General features: G+C 42.1%; 1 protein-coding gene and 1 long non-coding RNA gene across 3 annotated transcripts; one reads left to right on the top strand and one right to left on the bottom strand.

The window, feature by feature from the left end:
• Positions 1 to 4,369: 4,369 nt before the first annotated feature.
• LOC110486588 (tRNA-splicing endonuclease subunit Sen54) lies at positions 4,370 to 10,021 on the bottom strand. The gene is given in 10 exon segments (XM_021558302.3): positions 4,370 to 6,295; positions 6,478 to 6,591; positions 7,076 to 7,136; positions 7,335 to 7,945; positions 8,078 to 8,179; positions 8,312 to 8,364; positions 8,449 to 8,547; positions 8,762 to 8,845; positions 9,021 to 9,084; positions 9,844 to 10,021. Coding segments are annotated over 10 exon segments (1,395 nt in total). The 5' UTR covers positions 9,900 to 10,021; the 3' UTR covers positions 4,370 to 6,144.
• Positions 9,384 to 15,984, top strand: LOC118938312 (uncharacterized). Of its 2 annotated transcripts, XR_005035575.2 has the most exons (3): positions 9,411 to 9,534; positions 11,179 to 11,285; positions 13,144 to 15,984. It is a non-coding gene; the product is annotated as an uncharacterized LOC118938312 (long non-coding RNA). The 2 variants fall into 2 exon arrangements; XR_016486010.1 differs by lacking the exon at positions 11,179 to 11,285 and having other exon boundaries at positions 9,384 to 9,534.
• The last annotated feature ends 1,855 nt before the right edge of the window (positions 15,985 to 17,839 follow it).

The raw sequence follows: 17,839 nt of genomic DNA, 5'->3' as shown, positions 1-17,839 counted from the left end.
CAGGAGAGACAGGATTGAAGGAAGAGGAGGGGGTCTGATGATTTACATTAAAGAACATATCCCAATTGAGTGGTCATGTGATAATGAACTAGAATGTAATGGCCTGAACGTTACACTGTCTCCGCAAATGTCTTTTACCCTTATTGGAATGTATAGGCCACCTTCCACCAAAAGTGTGTTTTTTGATCAGTTTAATAACATGCTTAGGGAAGGTGATTTTGGGAAAGAGGTCATCTTAAAGGGAGATTTTAATATTAATTATGAAGACAAGTCTTGTAGGAAACCCTCAAATGGATCACTAATACCTTTGACCTTGCACAGCTAGTTAAAGGGCCAACCAGGGTGACTTGTTGCTCTAAAACACAGATTGATTTGGTGTTCAGTAATAAACCAGAGTGACTGAATCATTCAATATGGTTACTGGGCTGTCTGATCATAATCTGACACTTATAGCCAGAAAGCTAAGAGCAGGTTTAACCTCTCCACTGTTAGAAAGCCGGATCAACTAAGAATACCTAAGAGTGAATAAAACTATTTTGAAAATGCAATTAAGGGAACTAACACATCTATTTGTCTGGGGTTGTTTCCAAGGGTATGGAAGCCGGCCATAATAACGTCCATCTTTAAAATCGGGCGACCCTGCTGACCTGAGTAACTACAGGCCCATTAGTATACTACCTGTGGTGTCAAAGGTTGTTGAAAAGTGTGTAGCAGAACAACTGATTGCCCACCTCAACAACAGCCACTTCACATTACACTCCATGCAGTTTGGCTTCAGAGCGAAACACTCCACAGGAACGGCCAACTGCTTTCTTCTGGAAAATGTGATGTCCAAGATGGATAATGGGGGCGTTGTTGGGGCTGTGTTTCTGGACCTAAAGGAAGGTTTTTGATACTGTTAACCATGAGATTCTCATCACAAAATTGTCCAAGTTCAACTTTTCCCCCGATGCCTTGAGATGGATGAAATCATACCTTGAAGGCAGAACTCAGTGTGTCAGAGTGAGCAATGAGCTGTCGCCCACTCTTAGCAATGATGTGGGCATGCCCCAAGGGTCAATACTGGGGCCCCTCCTGTTCAGCCTGTACATTAATGATCTTCCTTCTGTCTGTACTGGGTCTGAAGTTCAAATGTATGCTGATGATACAGTGATATATATGCATGCAAAGAGCAAACAACAAGCTGCACAAGAACTCCCTACTGTAATGGTCCAGGTTACAAAGTGGCTCAGTGACTCGTGTTTGCATCTCAATGTGAAAAAAAATGTTTGCATGTTCTTCACAAAGAGGGAAACAGATGCTACTGAGCCAGATGTCTGTGTGTCAGGGGAGAAGCTCCAGGTGGTATCTGATTTTAAGTACCTTGGCATCATACTTGATTCCAACCTCTCTTTTAAAAAGCATGTGAAAAAAGTAATTCAGATAACCAAATTTAACCTAGCTAATTTCCGATTTATAGGAAATTGTTTGACTACAAAGGTAGCAAAACTGTACTTCAAATCTATGATACTCCCCCACTTAACATACTGCTTGGCTAGTTGGGCCCAAGCTTGCTGTACAACATTAAAATCTATTCAGTCTGTCTACAAACAGGCTCTCAAAGTGCTTGATAGGAAGCCTAATAGCCATCATCACTGTTACATCCTCAGAAAGCATGAGCTCCTGAGTTGGGAAAATCTTGTGCAATACACCGACGCATGTCTAGTATTCAAGATCCTAAATGGCCTGGCTCCCCCGTTCCTCAGTATGTTTGTAAAACAGAAAACCCATACATACGGCAGCAGATCCACCAGGTCTGCCATGAGGTGACTGTATAGTTCCCTTAAGGAAAAGCACCTTTAGTAAATCCGCTTTCTCTGTGAGAGCTTCCCATGTTTGGAATACACTGCCAGACGACACACATAAGTGCACCACATATCACACTTTCATAAAATGCATGAAGACATAGCTAAAGGTCAATCAGATTTGTGAACATAATCCCTAGCTGTGTATTGCCACTTTCCATGTTGTCTGTAGCTTGTGAGGTGTGGAAACACTGTTGCTTTTATGAATTTTGTCTTGCTGCTTTTTGTTCTATGTTGCTCTGTCTGTATGCTATGTCTTGCTTGCCCTTTGTTGCTCTGCGTGGGCTCACTGCTCAATGATGGTCTATATTGTAATTGTTTTTAATAACCCGCCCAGGGACTGAGGTTGAAAATTAGCCGGCTGGCTAAAACCGGCACTTTTACTGAAACGTTGATTAATGTGCACTGTCCCTGTAAAAATAAAATAAACTCAAAGACCAGGGAGGTTTTCAAACACCTCCCAAAGAAGGGCACCTATTGGTAGATGGGTAAACATTTTTTTCAAAAGCAGAGATTGAATATCCCTTGAGCATGGTGAAGTTAATAATTCAAGTTTGGATGGTGTATCAATACACCCAGTCACTACAAAGATACAGGCGTTCTTCCTAACTCAATTGCCGGAGAGCAAGGAAACCGCTCAGGGATTTGCAACAAAGCACTAAAATAGAACTGCAAACCATGTGGCAAAGCAATTCACTTTTTGTCCTGAATACAAAGCGTTATGTTTGGGGCAAATCCAATACATTACTGAGTACCACTCTCCATATTTTCAAGCATAGCAGTGGCTGCATCATGTTATGGGTATGCTTGTAGTCGTTAAAAAATAAACGGAATGGAGCTAGGCACAAGCAAAATCCTGGAGGAAATTCTGGTTCAGTCGGCTTTCCACCAGACACTGGGAGATGAATTCACCTTTCAGCAGGACAATAACCTAAAACACAAGGCCAAGAAGACACTGAATGTTCCTAAGTGGCTGAGTTACAGTTTTGACTGAAATCTACTTGAAAATCTATGGCAACACCTGAAAATGGTTGTCTAGCAATGGTCAACAACTAATTTGACAGAGCTTGAAAGATTTTGAAAATAATAAATGGGCTAATTTTTGCACAATCCAGGCGTGGAAACCTCTTAGACTTACCAAGAAAGTCTCACAGCTGTAATCGCTGCCAAAGGTGATTCTAAACTCAGGGGGTTGAATATGTATCTAACCAAGATATATTAGTGTTTTCTTTCTCAAAGTTTTTACCAATATTATAATTGTTCTTCCACTGACAAGAGTATTTTGTGTAGATTGTTGACAAAAAAATGACAAATCCATTTTAATTCCACTTTGTAACACAACAAAATGTAGAAAGTCAAGGGGTGTGAATACTTTCTGAAGGCACTGTATAGATTACGTAGTCATAATACATATATTACTGAAAAAAATGGAAATACTTCTCTCCTTATACACGCAGCATGTGTGTCTCCTGTAAGACAACTTGTATGGATGATCCTCCAAGTGTTGCATCAAACATAGGTCTTGTTCCAGACCAACTACATTGCATCAACCAATGGTTGCCATGTTATCAACTGCACAGTTGGGTATCAGATTGATATCATTATTTATATTGACTGATATATTATTATTACACTTTATATTAATTGTTGATATACTATAATATTGATATCAACATATCATGTCTGTATACTGTTTACTCACTGTGTGTGTATATATATCTCAGTTGCAGAGGTTCAGGGCAGAGCTCACCCAACAAAATGTTGGCAGAGGGTTTATAGACAAACACTTACCATTGGTCCAGTACACCACAGGCCGCAGACCTGTTGTACTTTAATTTTTCTGTGACAGACCCAAGTGTTCCTGAAGACGATGATAGGAACAGTCCTCCATAGTGGAGACGCCACCTGCTTAGGAGTAAACCCTATCTTAGATTACAGAAGACATGGATCACAACTGATACAAATGGTGGTAGAGTGGATGGGTTATCCGTACGTGGTAGAATATGGGACTCATAAACAAGTTCCATTTTCAATAATGTGCCAAAAAAAATGTATTATTTTCTTAGAAGCCAAAGACAAACAAGGAGAAAGAGGAGCTGAGAGAAATCAAAAATGAGAACTCACCCATTAGAGCGAGTGAACACAGATGCCACAGAGTTTTCATTGCTGTATCTTTAGGCTCACAGGTCCAGCAGAATGGTGTCCAAGTGGGAGAGGGCTGTGCTTTATATGTGTTGGAGAACATTATGAGAGTGTGGCCCAATCACATGGCTAGTTGACTTTACTCAGGGCCATTGTCAGAGGTACAGAGTGTTCAAGCCAAAACCTTCTGGGTCATTCCACAAATTCAGTGCCATTTGAGAAGTGTAACTTGGTCTAATTATTTTGTTGATTTCACCTCCTTTTAGCAATCTGTCATAAAGAGCACATGTTCAACTTCATAAAACATGTTTTCTCATCTAAACAAGTTAAATAAATTACTAGAGTAAGTGCTTATTAAAGGCTAAATAAAGTAACAACGTGGACTGTAACAGGGTTTAATATGTATTTTTAAATCAGCCATAAATCCCCATGTGATGGGAATGGAAGTGTGTTTGGTGAAACAGGGAGTAGCAATTAAATGCAAGCTTCACAAAAATGAAATTGTAAAAAAATGTCTAGCCTGTCTATGGGTAACAGGGTTGACGTGTTATGTTCGACCCGCTCAGTTTTCCACCACAAAACACCAGAAGATGGCAACAACAACAAAACAAAAAAAAGAGTAGAACCAGCTCACCTGCTTTTACACTGATTTGACTATAATATGTTCAATGTTTCTTTTGAAAAATATTTTAAAAGGAATCGTTTAATAGTTTCACCAAATTAAAAATGAGAGTTCAGTTCACACAACAGGGTTGACCTGTTATGTGAAATAAATCAGATGAAATAAATGATAATCTTCAGCAATGACTTCGTCAAAGCAACAAAATAACTAGGGCTTTAAAACGATGGTGGAAACAACAAAACAATGTGGATTAAAGTGGGTTAAAATCTTCCTAGAAGTAGCACAGGGTTGATGCTGAATTTTGGCACCTTAGCAAGCCTTTCTTCATATTAATTGAATTCTCCATGTGGCCTATATTAAGGGCACTTCATTTAATAGAACATGCTGTTAAAATGCAATATTGGTGCACAATTTCTACTTAAAATTTCAAAAGGATGCAAAAGGCACTTGGAAGGGTCCTTCTATTATGGATCAAATCTCCTCCTAACCTATTGACTTCGAGACAATGTGATCCTGAAGGGTGGAGATCCAGTGTATTTATTGTACTGCACATCACAGAAGGACTGATGGACAGGGTTGCTGGTAAGCTAGAGCTGAGAGGAGCAGGTTGTGGTCAGTAACCTCATCTCAATGTTTTAACACCACTGAGTTTGTGGACTGATATAAAAGAGAAGAGTATGTGCTTTACATCTTCAGATTAGGCCACACAAAGGAAATGGAAAGAATTGTATTATACAGGCTTACTAGTCCCATAGATTTCAGACAGAATGTCATAAAAGTAGAATAAAGGTTGTTTTCTTTATGTAATGGGCAGAAGTGTATGGTAGGCACTACTTGGGTTCTGGGGGATTGGTTTTGTTAGGAAGACCCATGAGAACAATGCAACAATAACTCAACCACAAAGACATAATGTGAAGATAAATGGTGGCCTGTATCTGTAGAGTTTACAAGCAATTTGAAACAAAAACAAGAGAACAGGAGTCAGGTAACTTAAACATGTGAGGTTACAACAACAAAAGGCCAGTCAGTAAAGCTGATTGGATCTAAAATATGGGCAGATAGACCAAAATAAAGGGCTGAGATATAGGTATGATCTACACATACCGCATCTATACCAAGTGCATACATAGTGAAGCCACTCGTGATACAGTATATGAATACCAGAAAACGAATGGTGGTGATGAGATAAAGGCAGAAGAAAACCGAGCCAATTCGGTTCAAACTCTTCAGAGGCGTTACAAAACCATGCTTGGTATAAGACATGGTGACATTGTTTGGAGAGGTGACAATGTAGGTTACCTTCAATCAGATGCAGACGATCATATGCCACTAATAGAAGTCTGCAACACAGGAGGAAGGCATACTACAGCATCAAACAGTGTGAGGACTGCCGTCCATCAATTCACTAAGAGAATTAAGTTTTGTTCATTTCTTTGGCATTAGTTCCAGTTGCAGAGTTTCAGATCCACCGCAGGCAGCCCTGGCATGGTGCAGTAGTTAAACCAGGGCGTGTGACTGTTTACTGTGGTCAGGCCCTCAGAAGGACACATCTGTGGGTATCTGGAAGTCCTTGAAGGAGTAGAAGGAGATGTCCCCATGGTCCACCACTGCATAGGTGACCGGGACATCCCCACTCTGGAAAGCCAGCAATTTCAGTGTCCACAAGTCAGGCACTGGACCATCGAAACTGGGAGAAGACAGCAGACATTATTCAGCGTGCAGTAGCATTTGATAATAGTGCATTTAGGATTACTTTTGATGGCAGGTGGTCTTGTGTCATCTCTTTTGAAAATTGTATAATTTTTTTGTGTATTATTTTTACTGATTATAAAGTATGCAAACACCCCCTGCCAGTTTTGGGATGTTTACCTGCACACACACATGCGAGAATAGGGTTTTCCAGGAGCGCTCTTCTTGAATTCAGCGACCGTGTCGGGTTGGTAAATGTTGAAACAGATTCTCCACTCCTCTGAACCTTTCAAACTGAGAAGACAAAGCCCAAAGTCAAACAAGGCAGGCAGCATAGATAAATAGATGTAATATATTTCTATGGCAGGCACCTCTACGTCATATTGTATATATCATCCTAGGACATAATGTTAATCATATATACAAACCTTATTATTTATACATTTTTACTCCATATACAAAAACTTAGATGCAAAAAATTGTACAGCATTCCCAGAAAGCATGGATTATTGAGTCATTATTAGTTTTACACTTAAGACATGACTCTGCCATTGAGCTGTAGAATTTGTGAATTCTCTCTCCTGTTTAATAAATCCTATACATTAGTTTATACTGGATTAAGCGTACATTTTCGTTAACTGTAATTTCACTCACCTTAATAGATGGTATGATGAATGAGCAGGGAGATACAATTACCACTAACCGGGATGGAACACTCAGCTAGCATTTCCTACTAAATTCACTTCAGGGTTCGTGATAAGATACTAAAGAGGAATACCTGGATTCTCCCTCCAGCAGCCGTGTGGATTTGATCACACTGATTTTATCCAGCAGCTCACCTGCATCCAAGAAGGAAGAAAAGTCAAAACCATTTAGGCATTTAACCATTCAAGATGCTGCTTATGAAAAATTTAATCCAACGTTGGTAAACCACATGGGATAATGAGTTCATGTAACAATGAATCACAGAGAGTAAACAGATATTGGAACTTATATGAACTTGTCATTGACAGCAATGAAGTCCAGATTAGTTTTACCAGTTGAAGTGACCTGTGCAGGGTCATGTAGGGGTGTGACCGGCCCCTCCCACAGGTGTGCTGGCCTATCTCTGCGGCTCCGTTGAATCCTTCTCTCCTGTAGCTCCTGGTACTCCGCCCAGTTCCTGCAACGTCGTACCTCTCTGTCCTGGTTGATGTCCCTCCGGTACCGGTCCCTATCCCGCTCTCTCTCCCACTCACGCCGGGACATCCTCACCTCCCGCAGGTTGAGCCTCTGCAGCCAGGGGGCCACATCGCAGGCCCCCACTGACCCCACAGCCCCGGGCAGCAGGCAGGGGTCTGGGGAGGTCAGGCTGCTGGGGAGCCAGCATCTGGAGCCCAGGTCTGGGAAGGGGATGGAGCTGAAGTCCCAGCGAGGGGAGCTCTGGGGCTGACCTGGCAGCCTGGAGCCTTTCTTTTACCACCAGCTCCTGCCCTGGCCACCCTCGGTTGAAGTGGTGGGGTCAACGTGTGATGCTGTCTGGATTTTGTCAATGTCTGGGGCTGAAAGATCTGGAAGAGAGTCAGGATTCTTGTCCTCTTCCTCTCTGTTGCAGTCTTTCTCCTCCTCCATTCTCTTAGAAGTGGGGCCCTCCTGTGTTCCTGTGTGCCTGGAGCGCATTAGAAGAGGCAGAAAGGCAGGGTTTCCCATTGGACAGTAATCGCTTTGAGGCGTGTGGGTTGACTGAGTGATTAAACCATGTCTAAATATAAAATGGGTGTGTCTGTGTCTGCTCACTCACCTGGAGGTGGGGCTGTGGCTGCGTTTCCTCTTCGGAAGTTTTCCTGATCGGTCTTGGGACTGGGGCAGGTTCAACTGCCTCTCATACTGCGATGGTACAGAACTACAGGGAACAACACCAATCCTCAGATCATAAATACAGTCGCTTGCATGCAACTAAGGAAAATGTTCAAGTTAAAGGAAAGGAATGGCCTTAGAATCTAGACTAGTTCATGCCCATGAGGGAGACAATTACCTGGGATCAAATCTGTTCACCACATAACCAAGTCGCTTCAAATGGCCAAAAACCTTTAGAGGAAATAAAATCATCACGTTAGGTCAAATCATAAGTTTAGACTTGCTGGAATTGTATTATATTGTCTTTTCTCATACCTGGTAATGCTGTATACTCATTGTCTTCGAGTATAGAAATCTCTCATAGCCCTCTTGGATGGACAGTGGCAGGTCTTGGTAGAACAATTGCAGGTTTCCCTATTCATTTTGAGGATCACAAGGGATAACAATTCTAAGATGAAAATGACAAACTGTGTTTGTCTTATTTGGATCCACATGTATCAAACTAATGGAAATGTCTTTATTAGGTGAACAACAATCCGACCAGGGATAATTATAACCTGAATGGTGTGAGCTGGTAACAATTCCCTGATTAACATGTTTATTGGCAACACGGAACCCATGCACTTACACACTCCATTAGATAGAGAGCCTCTTCTGGATGTAGACATTGCTTACCATGGTCAGAAAACCCCATAGTCTGCCAAAACTTCCCCTACAGCAGAACACAGAATGAATGTAATGTCAGTTGTCATGTGAAATCTTTAGACATTAGCCTATACTAAATGTTAATGAGAGGTGAGCTCTAGATGAGTTTGAATAGACATCAGCAGAGGCAGAGAGCTTGTCATGACAAGGTCCTTCGCTCTCTCTGATGGACCATTACTCACTGCTGGTGACTGCAGCTCCACTATCATGTCACTGGGAATCCACACTGCCTTCACCAGGTTCCACCTGGGCACAAAAACATACAAGGAGTCAGTCACGCCACCAGCTGTAAAGCACAGTAATACCAGTGTTTTTTTTAGCTGCAAATACATATGGACTAGGTATAATCATCTAACCACACCAACAGTCTAAAGTTGATGACACATACAGTCTCTAATTCTACTAGTTGCCGTCACTCTAGTTGTCCTTGGTTCCTCCATCCATTACTCACAACCTCTCCACTCAGATACTAGATTCCAGTGCTCGCCCAAACTCTGCTGAAGCCTATCCCTTTGCTGATCCGACCCAGTGGGAATGAAATCCTTCTGCCCGCGCACCGGGATCTTGTGGTTGCGCGTGCGGGCTTCGAACAGCTCAGATGGGCTGTCATTGAATCAGATGCACAACAAGTTGCAAGAACTGACTCTGTCTCCAATTGGTGTCAGCACTGGCTACACGTCTTTCGCACTATATATGGTAAGAAATCACCCCCCAAAAATGCCGGTCTTACATTTAATTAGCTCGGTTAGAAAAACATAAAAAATATTTGACCGCGCTGATAAAGACAGGACAATCACATTCAGATTGCCTAGCTAGCGTTGTCCGTAGCAGTTAACATTAGCGTCTAAGAATGGGTTAGCTAGCTAGCTGCTAACACGTTTATAACAGCTCGAATTTCACAACAAAAACTACTAAATTAGCTAACTTATTTGACAAAAACTATTATGTAAGAAACGATTAACCCGGTGCCTATTCAAAGACACGGCGTTTAAACTGTGCACTTACTTTAGTAATTCATTGCCGAATTCTACTTTAGCTGATGGTTTGTTTTGGTCAGCCATATTTGCTAGGTAGACTGCTGTCAAATCGCCCTAGGCCCTAGGGTATCCACAAGACAGCCACAAAGTTAAAACTGTCTATCGTAATTTTTTTTATTTAAACTAACATTCTTTTTGGGTCTTAATTTAAGGTTAGCGTTAAGCATGGGGTTAGGTTTCAAATCTGATTATAACAAGATAAATTGTAGAAATTGAGGGGGGTTAGCCATAAAAGACCCATATACTACCCACCATTGCGACCTGTACGCTCTCGTTGGCTGGCATCATACTCGTCGCCAAACCCACTGGCTCCATGTCATCTACAAGGCCCTGCTAAGTAAAGTCCCCCCTTATCTCAGCTCGCTGGTCACCATAGCATCACCCACCTGTAGCACACGCTCCAGCAGGTATAGCTCTCTAGTCACCCCCAAAACCAATTCTTTATTTGGCCGCCTCTCCTTCCAGTTCTCTGCTGCCCAATGACTGGAACGAACTACAAAAATCTCTGAAACTGGAAACACTTATCTCCCTCACTAGCTTTAAGCACCAACTGTCAGAGCAGCTCACAGATTACTGCACCTGTACATAGCCCACCTATAATTTAGCCCAAAAAACTACCTCTTTCCCTACTGTATTTATTTTATTTATTTATTTTGCTCCTTTGCACCCCATTATTTTTATTTCTACTTTGCACATTCTTCCACTGCAAATGTACCATTCCAGTGTTTTACTTGCTATATTGTATTTACTTTGCCACCATGGCCTTTTTTTGCCTTTACCTCCCTTATCTCACCTCATTTGCTCAACTTGTACATTTTTTAGAGAAGTTCTCAAAGTTCACAAGAGGGCAGCAAAGCACAACATTTTACATTTTTATTTCAGTAATGCCACAATACACTTATATCACTGATGCTAATGAAGTCTGGGAAATACGGCTTTTTATCTGCTGTGATGAGGCCACAGGGAAAACAGTCTCCCAGACCTGCAGCTTAGTTGATAAACAAAGCATGAGGATAAAAAAAACAACATTTGATATCACCTGGCTAAAAATGTCTTGCAATTTTCTAAATAGACAAGTGTTAAACACAATCTTATTGCGCCATAGTACCACTGGAATGTAATTCATATGTGATAACCTTATTTTTATTCATATTGATAAATGCCTTCTCTGAATTTTTATCATATCATATTTAGATTTTCTCACTTTGTAATGTAAATAGTTTACCAATGTTGTGAATGAAAGGGCTCTTGGAAGGGTGCATGTATTATATGTGCAACCTCCTTACGACTTGCCCTTTGACAGGCCTGGCCACGAGTCATCACACCTGACGTGAGAGGTGATAGTGGTGCATTTAGATGCATGGACAATGAGAGAATGCCCCGCTGAGCAAACATCCACACTACCAGGAAGTAAGAGACCATGCTCCCCTCCCACCCCTCACCCCACAAGCAGGCCCCCTCCCCTTCCTTGAAAGTCAACAATAAACCACGTTTCCAGTAAGCCGGATAGCTCCCCAAGTCTAGCCCATCTCCATGGTGACCACTACCAGACCTGACAATGCTGTGTCTTCTAGCCTAGCTAGACCACCCATGCGGAAAGACTTCTGATATAACAATATGTATCAGATTATTAAAGCTCCGTAATGCTGCTATCACATCGGTAGTCTGGAGTAAAATTAAAAATCCTCAACAATGAGCTGCATATATAGATATTTGTGGACATACTTCAAACATGTAATAAAACGTTTCAGTCAACCGTGGCATAGCATGTTTTACACCTTGACCTATTCCCGTGCGAGACATGACGTCAACATTCCCGTCTCTGGTGTGAGTGACACAGTACCTTTGTGTGTGAGTCTCCACATATTATTCATGGATCCTTAACTCCTGGGTCTGGGGTTGCGCTGTGGCCTTTCAGTTGGCCTGACTCTTTAATCTGCTGTTTAACACACTGAATTGGGCCTTTGCATTCTCAATCGGCCAGAGCAGGGTATTTCTGCTTTGTGTGGATTGTTGACTTGCAAAACACGCCCTAAGGACCCCAGTATCTGTAACACTGAGGGGCTGACTGCCAGAGGTCACACTAAAAGGTCATCCTTATTGCTTGCAAAGTTATAGCGCTCAGTGAAGAGAGGTAGATGTTTAGATTGAAGATTACAATTCGTTAGGATCAGAATCACTTCTATTCACCAAGTCCATTTAAACATACCCGGAATTTGACTTAGTGATGTGGTGCTGCCAGCAATAGACAAATGTAACGACAAAATACAGACAGAGGAATTTACACAAAGTTAACATCCAGTATTTACTGGTATGGTACATTGGGCCTTTTACATTTAATTTACTTGAGTTACCAGTCCAATAAAATTGTGGAGATGTAACGAGTAAAATGTAGGAAATAATCCAGCCCCCTGCAATGAAATACTAAACCAAATGTACCAACCCCACTACCGTCCACCAAAACATACGTTCACATTCAAACGAAGGAAAAGTTCAGGATGTCTGTTTATAGGCTACACATATCCAGCAATCAGGATGGTTTGCAAACAGATCTTGAGGGTAGTGGTAAAACTGACTGCCTAGCTCTAAACCATTAGCAAACAATGGCACACCACAGAGAGGGTCTAACACCTCACATCCTCAACATCACGCTCAGTCTCATCCAAGTGCTGTGGGTCCTCTGGCACTAATCTGTTAAATCTGTTGTCATTTGTCTTCAGTCTCAGTGTACTTGCATTGGCACCCTCTCAGTGTGACAAGGGGATGACCCATGGCCCTTCCTGCCTGCTCTACTCCCAAGCCACTTTCACAAGTTATAACATGGTGACTGTAGAGACAAAACAGGTGGCAATTCTCCCTCACACCTCTCACAACAGTCTACAGGGTACCTTGCAAAAGAAAATACCTTTGCGGCCTTGTAAATGAAGTTGTGTCAGGGAACAGATAACATATGAAACATTAATTCAATTATTAGATGCTTTTAACCTGAGTAACAGAAAAGTACAAATGCAACTTACTAAAACTATGTAAGAGCAACATGCTGTGTAATATGTTGTATTCTGTAACATATAAAAGGTCACAGTGTTCTAGGACCTACTCCCCCAGTGGAACTCCATTGTTCTAGAATGTTCTGGATGAATCCCTGTGTGAGGAGTTTACAAGATGGGGGCACCCCTCCTACTCCTCCATCCCATGTCTTGTCCTGTGTTCTAGCTCTCGCTTGTTTGCATTCCTCTCAGTTAATAAGTGTTTTTCTGATCCCTGACAGGAGGCTAAAGATCACTCACGCAAACACCCTGGCCCCTCCCATGGCCAAGCTGTAAAGACAGCAGCAAGAGGTGGCTGGCCAGATCCGATCTACCGCAGCCAGTCAGGTGTAGCAACGGCATTCTGACACACACACACACACGCAAACACACACAGTTTGAATGTTTGATCAACTCCTTTACACAGCTGACACATCAAGCCAACCACCGTTTGTCAACTGACTAATGACCTTAAAGCCAGCAGTTAAAAGTAAACGTAGGCCTATGTTATCCTTCATTTTGTATCCTCTGACCTGTTTTGAACAGTACACACACATCCTATAATTCTGCACAAAAAAAGAATGTGAAATCCTGACAAGCTCTGGCCGGTAAGGTAATAAAGCATTCCCATCGTCACACACAAATCAACCTAGTCCCATTAACACCCCACACTGCAAATGAGTGATGGCAGAGATGAGGAGAGAGAGCGAGAGAGAGGGTGGGAGATAGAGAGGGCGAGGAAGACAGGGGTGAAAGTAAGGCGCTACAGTCCAGTACTGCGTCCCGGCAAAATACATGACCCTATCACAATAATTAAAACAAAATGTCAAGAAAACTGTAAGCTATTACACCATGATTTATCATTAGGCTACCACATGTCAGAGGCATGAAAAATGAGCGAATGGACTTCAAAATGGGTGGTATGGCCTATGCTCAAAAAAGCGATGTGGTTCAACAAGAATATTGACATTTTGCCAAGGCAGAGATGAATGGCCGACACTGAAACACACAAGGAAAGCAGTGGATGCATAAATTCTGGCCTAATGACAATCACCAAAATGTCATTACACTTTGTGGTGTTTTGTGGAACAGATGTCTCTTTCCATTCACAACTGTTTGGAGGCTGGAAATATTTTGTGAGTGAATGAACGTGCGCGGGTAGCCTAAAGGAGCCATTTGATGTCATTTCGGTAAGAAATTACATCTACCTTCACCCCTAGACAGAGAGGAGAACGGAGAGAGAGGAAAACGGAGAGGTAAAAAGTGAGAGACAGATGGGGGGGTGGAGAGGGAGACCCAGACATTCACACTGGGGGCTGTAATGTGGTGTGGGAAATGACCAGGGAGGTCTCTGTTTCACTCCATCCCACGTCTCCTCCGATCAAATCATTTAGTGGATGCACCCGATGCAAACCGCCATGCTCTTTGCTGGGGGTGAGAGGCAACACCAATGAATGGAGGGACAGAGTCGTGGAGGGGTGCTGAGAGAAAGCTCTGGCTGAGCCAAGCAGTGAGGGGGCCTACGCTTCGACCAGGCCTGGGGGGCTTTTATGGCTTTTGTCGCCACGGCAGCTCACCTATTGAGGGGAGCCCCTAAGATATGTAAAACAGCAACGTTTCAAAGCCTCATCTCCACTGTGAAAAACAAAGAAATAAAGAAATCAAATTAAAGTCTGGAAAGGAGTGAGTAAGAGTAGAATAAGAGAAAAAGAAAGTATCCTCTGTAGTAAAAAGCAAAGGGGGGCAGTAGCCAAGCCGTTTGCTGGAATCCGATGAGTGTTGATAAATAAATAAAGGAATCAATAAAAAAGGGGGTGAGGTGGAAAGAGCTTACTATGCTCTTGTTTGCCCAGAGTGTTATTTTCTTTTCTCATTGAGTCAGGCCAAGTCCTGCAAGCGGCTTGGTGCTTCTCCCACCCAGCATTGAGAGGCAGGTCTGGGCTTGCCCGGCCAAGGTCGGCCACGGCTGCCAGGAACGCATACGGCTCAACCTGCCCCCAGCTGCCATGGTCCTTGTTTATGTTTGTTTTTTGTTCCTCTCAGTAAATGTCCCTCCCCTCCACCCCCCAAGGGAGGGACAGTCTGAGGAGCTCTCTCTAGAGTACAGCATGATCAGGTGTCAGTTGACCTGGTCACTTCCTCCAGAGGTATGTGGCCAAGGTGTGCATCGCTGCTGTTGTATTGTCTGTCTCCACAATGGCTTCTCCGTCTCCCTGTGTCACCTGCTCAGGGCCGACAGGGTGCTTTAGTTCATCACTGCCGCAAGGCTTGCTGGGAAATCCATAGAATGCCCACACTCTAGCTTCCATTGCTACAACCAATTAATTAATTCCTCCAACATTACACTGTATATTTTTTTGCCACATCGTGTCAGATGCATTTCTTCCTTGCTAACAACGATGATGTGAGATGGTGAACACAGAGGTGTAAACTGAGACTGATTCTGCTTTAAGCGGCTTCAGAGGGACTAGATCTCTGGGACTATTGTTCTCTCTCTGGAGTGACTCACCTTGCTGACTGTTACCTGGACAGCGTAACATACATGCTAATTAGGAAACACAGGAACCATGACACATAACACTTATGTCTGAGTAGGGAACACTTCTTGACAGGTGCACATTTATAAAATGATTAGTACAGCTAACCCTAATGCAGAACTTTAATTGCAATTTCATTTGTTCATTAACATTATTAATTTATACACTTTATAGTAGCCATACAGTATCTAGGAAAACCAAAGTTCTAAAGGCTGGGCCTAATATAGTGTATAAGAGGTCATACAAGAAGTTTTATAGTTATTCTAATGTTGAAAATGTGGTGTGTAATGAGGAGCAACTAGGTGCTGCACTTGACACATTTATTAAATTGCTTATTCCAGATACTAATAAGCATGCACCCGGTTACTAATAAGCATGACTGTAAAAACTGTTAAATCCCTGTGGATTGATGAGGAATTGAAACATTTGGTGGTTGAGAGGGTTGAGGCAAAAGGAATGGCAAATAAGTCTGGCTGCACAGCCGATTGGCAAACGTACTGTAAATTGAGAAATCGTGTGACCTAAACTGAACCAAAGAAGAAGAAACTGTACTATGAAACAAAGATAAATTATATAAAGAATGATAGTAAAAAGCTTTGGAGCACCTAAATGACATTTTGGGCAAAAAGGCAACCTCTGCTCTGCTCATTCCTTAAATCAGATGGCTCATTCATCACAAAACACACTGATATTGAAAACTACCGTAGTGATTTTTCATTGGAAAGATTAGCAAATTTAGGCATGACATGGCAACAACAAATTCTGAACCTACACATCCATGCATTACTGACCAAATTATGAAAGACAGGTGTAATTTTGAATTCCGTAAAGTAAGTGTGGAAGAGGTTAACAAAAATATTGTTGTCTATCAACAATGACAAGCCACCTGGGTCTGACAACTTGGATGGAAAATGATTGAGGATGATAGCGGACGATATTGCCACACCTATTTGTCATCTCTTCAATCTAAGCCTACAGGAAAGTGTGTGCCCTTAGGCCTGGAGGGAAGCAAAAATCATCAGCCAACCAATCAGCCTGTTACCAACCCTTAGTAAACTTTTGGGGAAAATGCTGTTTGACCAGATACAATGCTATTTCACAGTAAACAAATTAACAACAGATTTTCAGCACACTTATTGAGAAGGACATTCAACATGTACGGAACTTACTTACTTACTCACAAATGACTTAGCTAATGTACCATGTTTTGTGCTGCTACCATGTTGTGTTGCTACCATTTTGTTGTCATGTTGTGTTGCTACTATGCTGTGTTGTCATGTGTTGCTGCCTTGCTATGCTGTTGTCTTAGGTCTCTCTAGTAAAGAATACGTTGTGGGAGCTGTTTTGTCAGGCTTCAGTGCAGCTTTAGACATTATCAATCATAATCTTCTGCTGGAAAAACGTATGTGTGTCACGACTTCTGCCGAAGGCGTTGCCTTTCCTTTTTCGGGTGGTGCTCGGCGATCGACGTCACCGGTCTTCTAGCCATCATTGATCCATTTTTCATTTTCCATTGGTTTTGTCTTGTCTTCCTACACACCTGTTTTCAATCCCATTCATTACCTGTTGAGTATTTAACCCTCTGTTTCCCCTCATGTCTTTGTCAGAGATGGTTTATTTTCAGTGTTGTGTTTGTTGTATAGGTGCGCGACGGGTACTCGTACCCATGTTTGTTAATATTCTATTCTTATTAGTGTTATGGAGCATGTTACGTGGACATTCATTAAAAGACTCCATTTTACACTCCGTTTGACTCTCCTGCGCCTGACTTCCCTGCCACCTATACACACGACTTTGACGATGTGTTATGGCTTTACATCCCCTACCATGTTGTGGATCGAGAGTTACTTGTCTAACAGAACACAGAGGGTGTTTAACTTCTTATGGCTGGGGGGCAGTATTGAGTAGCTTGAATAAGGTGCCCAAAGTAAATGGCCTGCTACTCAGTCTCAGTTGCTAATATATGCATATTATTAGTAGTATTGGATATAAAACACTCTGAAGTTTCTAAAACTGTTTGAATGATGTCTGTGAGTATAACAGAACTCATATGGCAGGCAAAAACCTGAGGAGAAATCAAAACAGGAAGTGAGAAATCTGAGGCTGGTATGTACTCAACACAGTTCCATTGAAATCCCCTTGAGATATTAATGATGTTGCACTTCCTAGGGCTTCCACTAGATGTCAACCGTCTATAGAAATTTGAATGAGGCTTCTACTGTGTTGTGGGACTGAATGACAGCAGAATGAAACATGTGTCTGACAGTCAGCCATTTTCTAGTCACGCAGAATGAAACATGTAATAGCGACCTGCGTTCCATGGCTCCTGAAGACACAAAGGAATACTCCGGTTGGAACCTTATTGAAGATTAATGTTAAAAACATCCTAATGATTGATTCT

The sequence above is a fragment of the Oncorhynchus mykiss genome, chromosome 13, assembly GCF_057628025.1.
Source record: "Oncorhynchus mykiss isolate SJ-2025 chromosome 13, ASM5762802v1, whole genome shotgun sequence".
In the NCBI taxonomy this organism is placed as follows: domain Eukaryota; kingdom Metazoa; phylum Chordata; class Actinopteri; order Salmoniformes; family Salmonidae; genus Oncorhynchus; species Oncorhynchus mykiss.
Note: the sequence above shows the minus strand (reverse complement) of the source record. Positions and strands in the feature narration are given on the sequence as shown.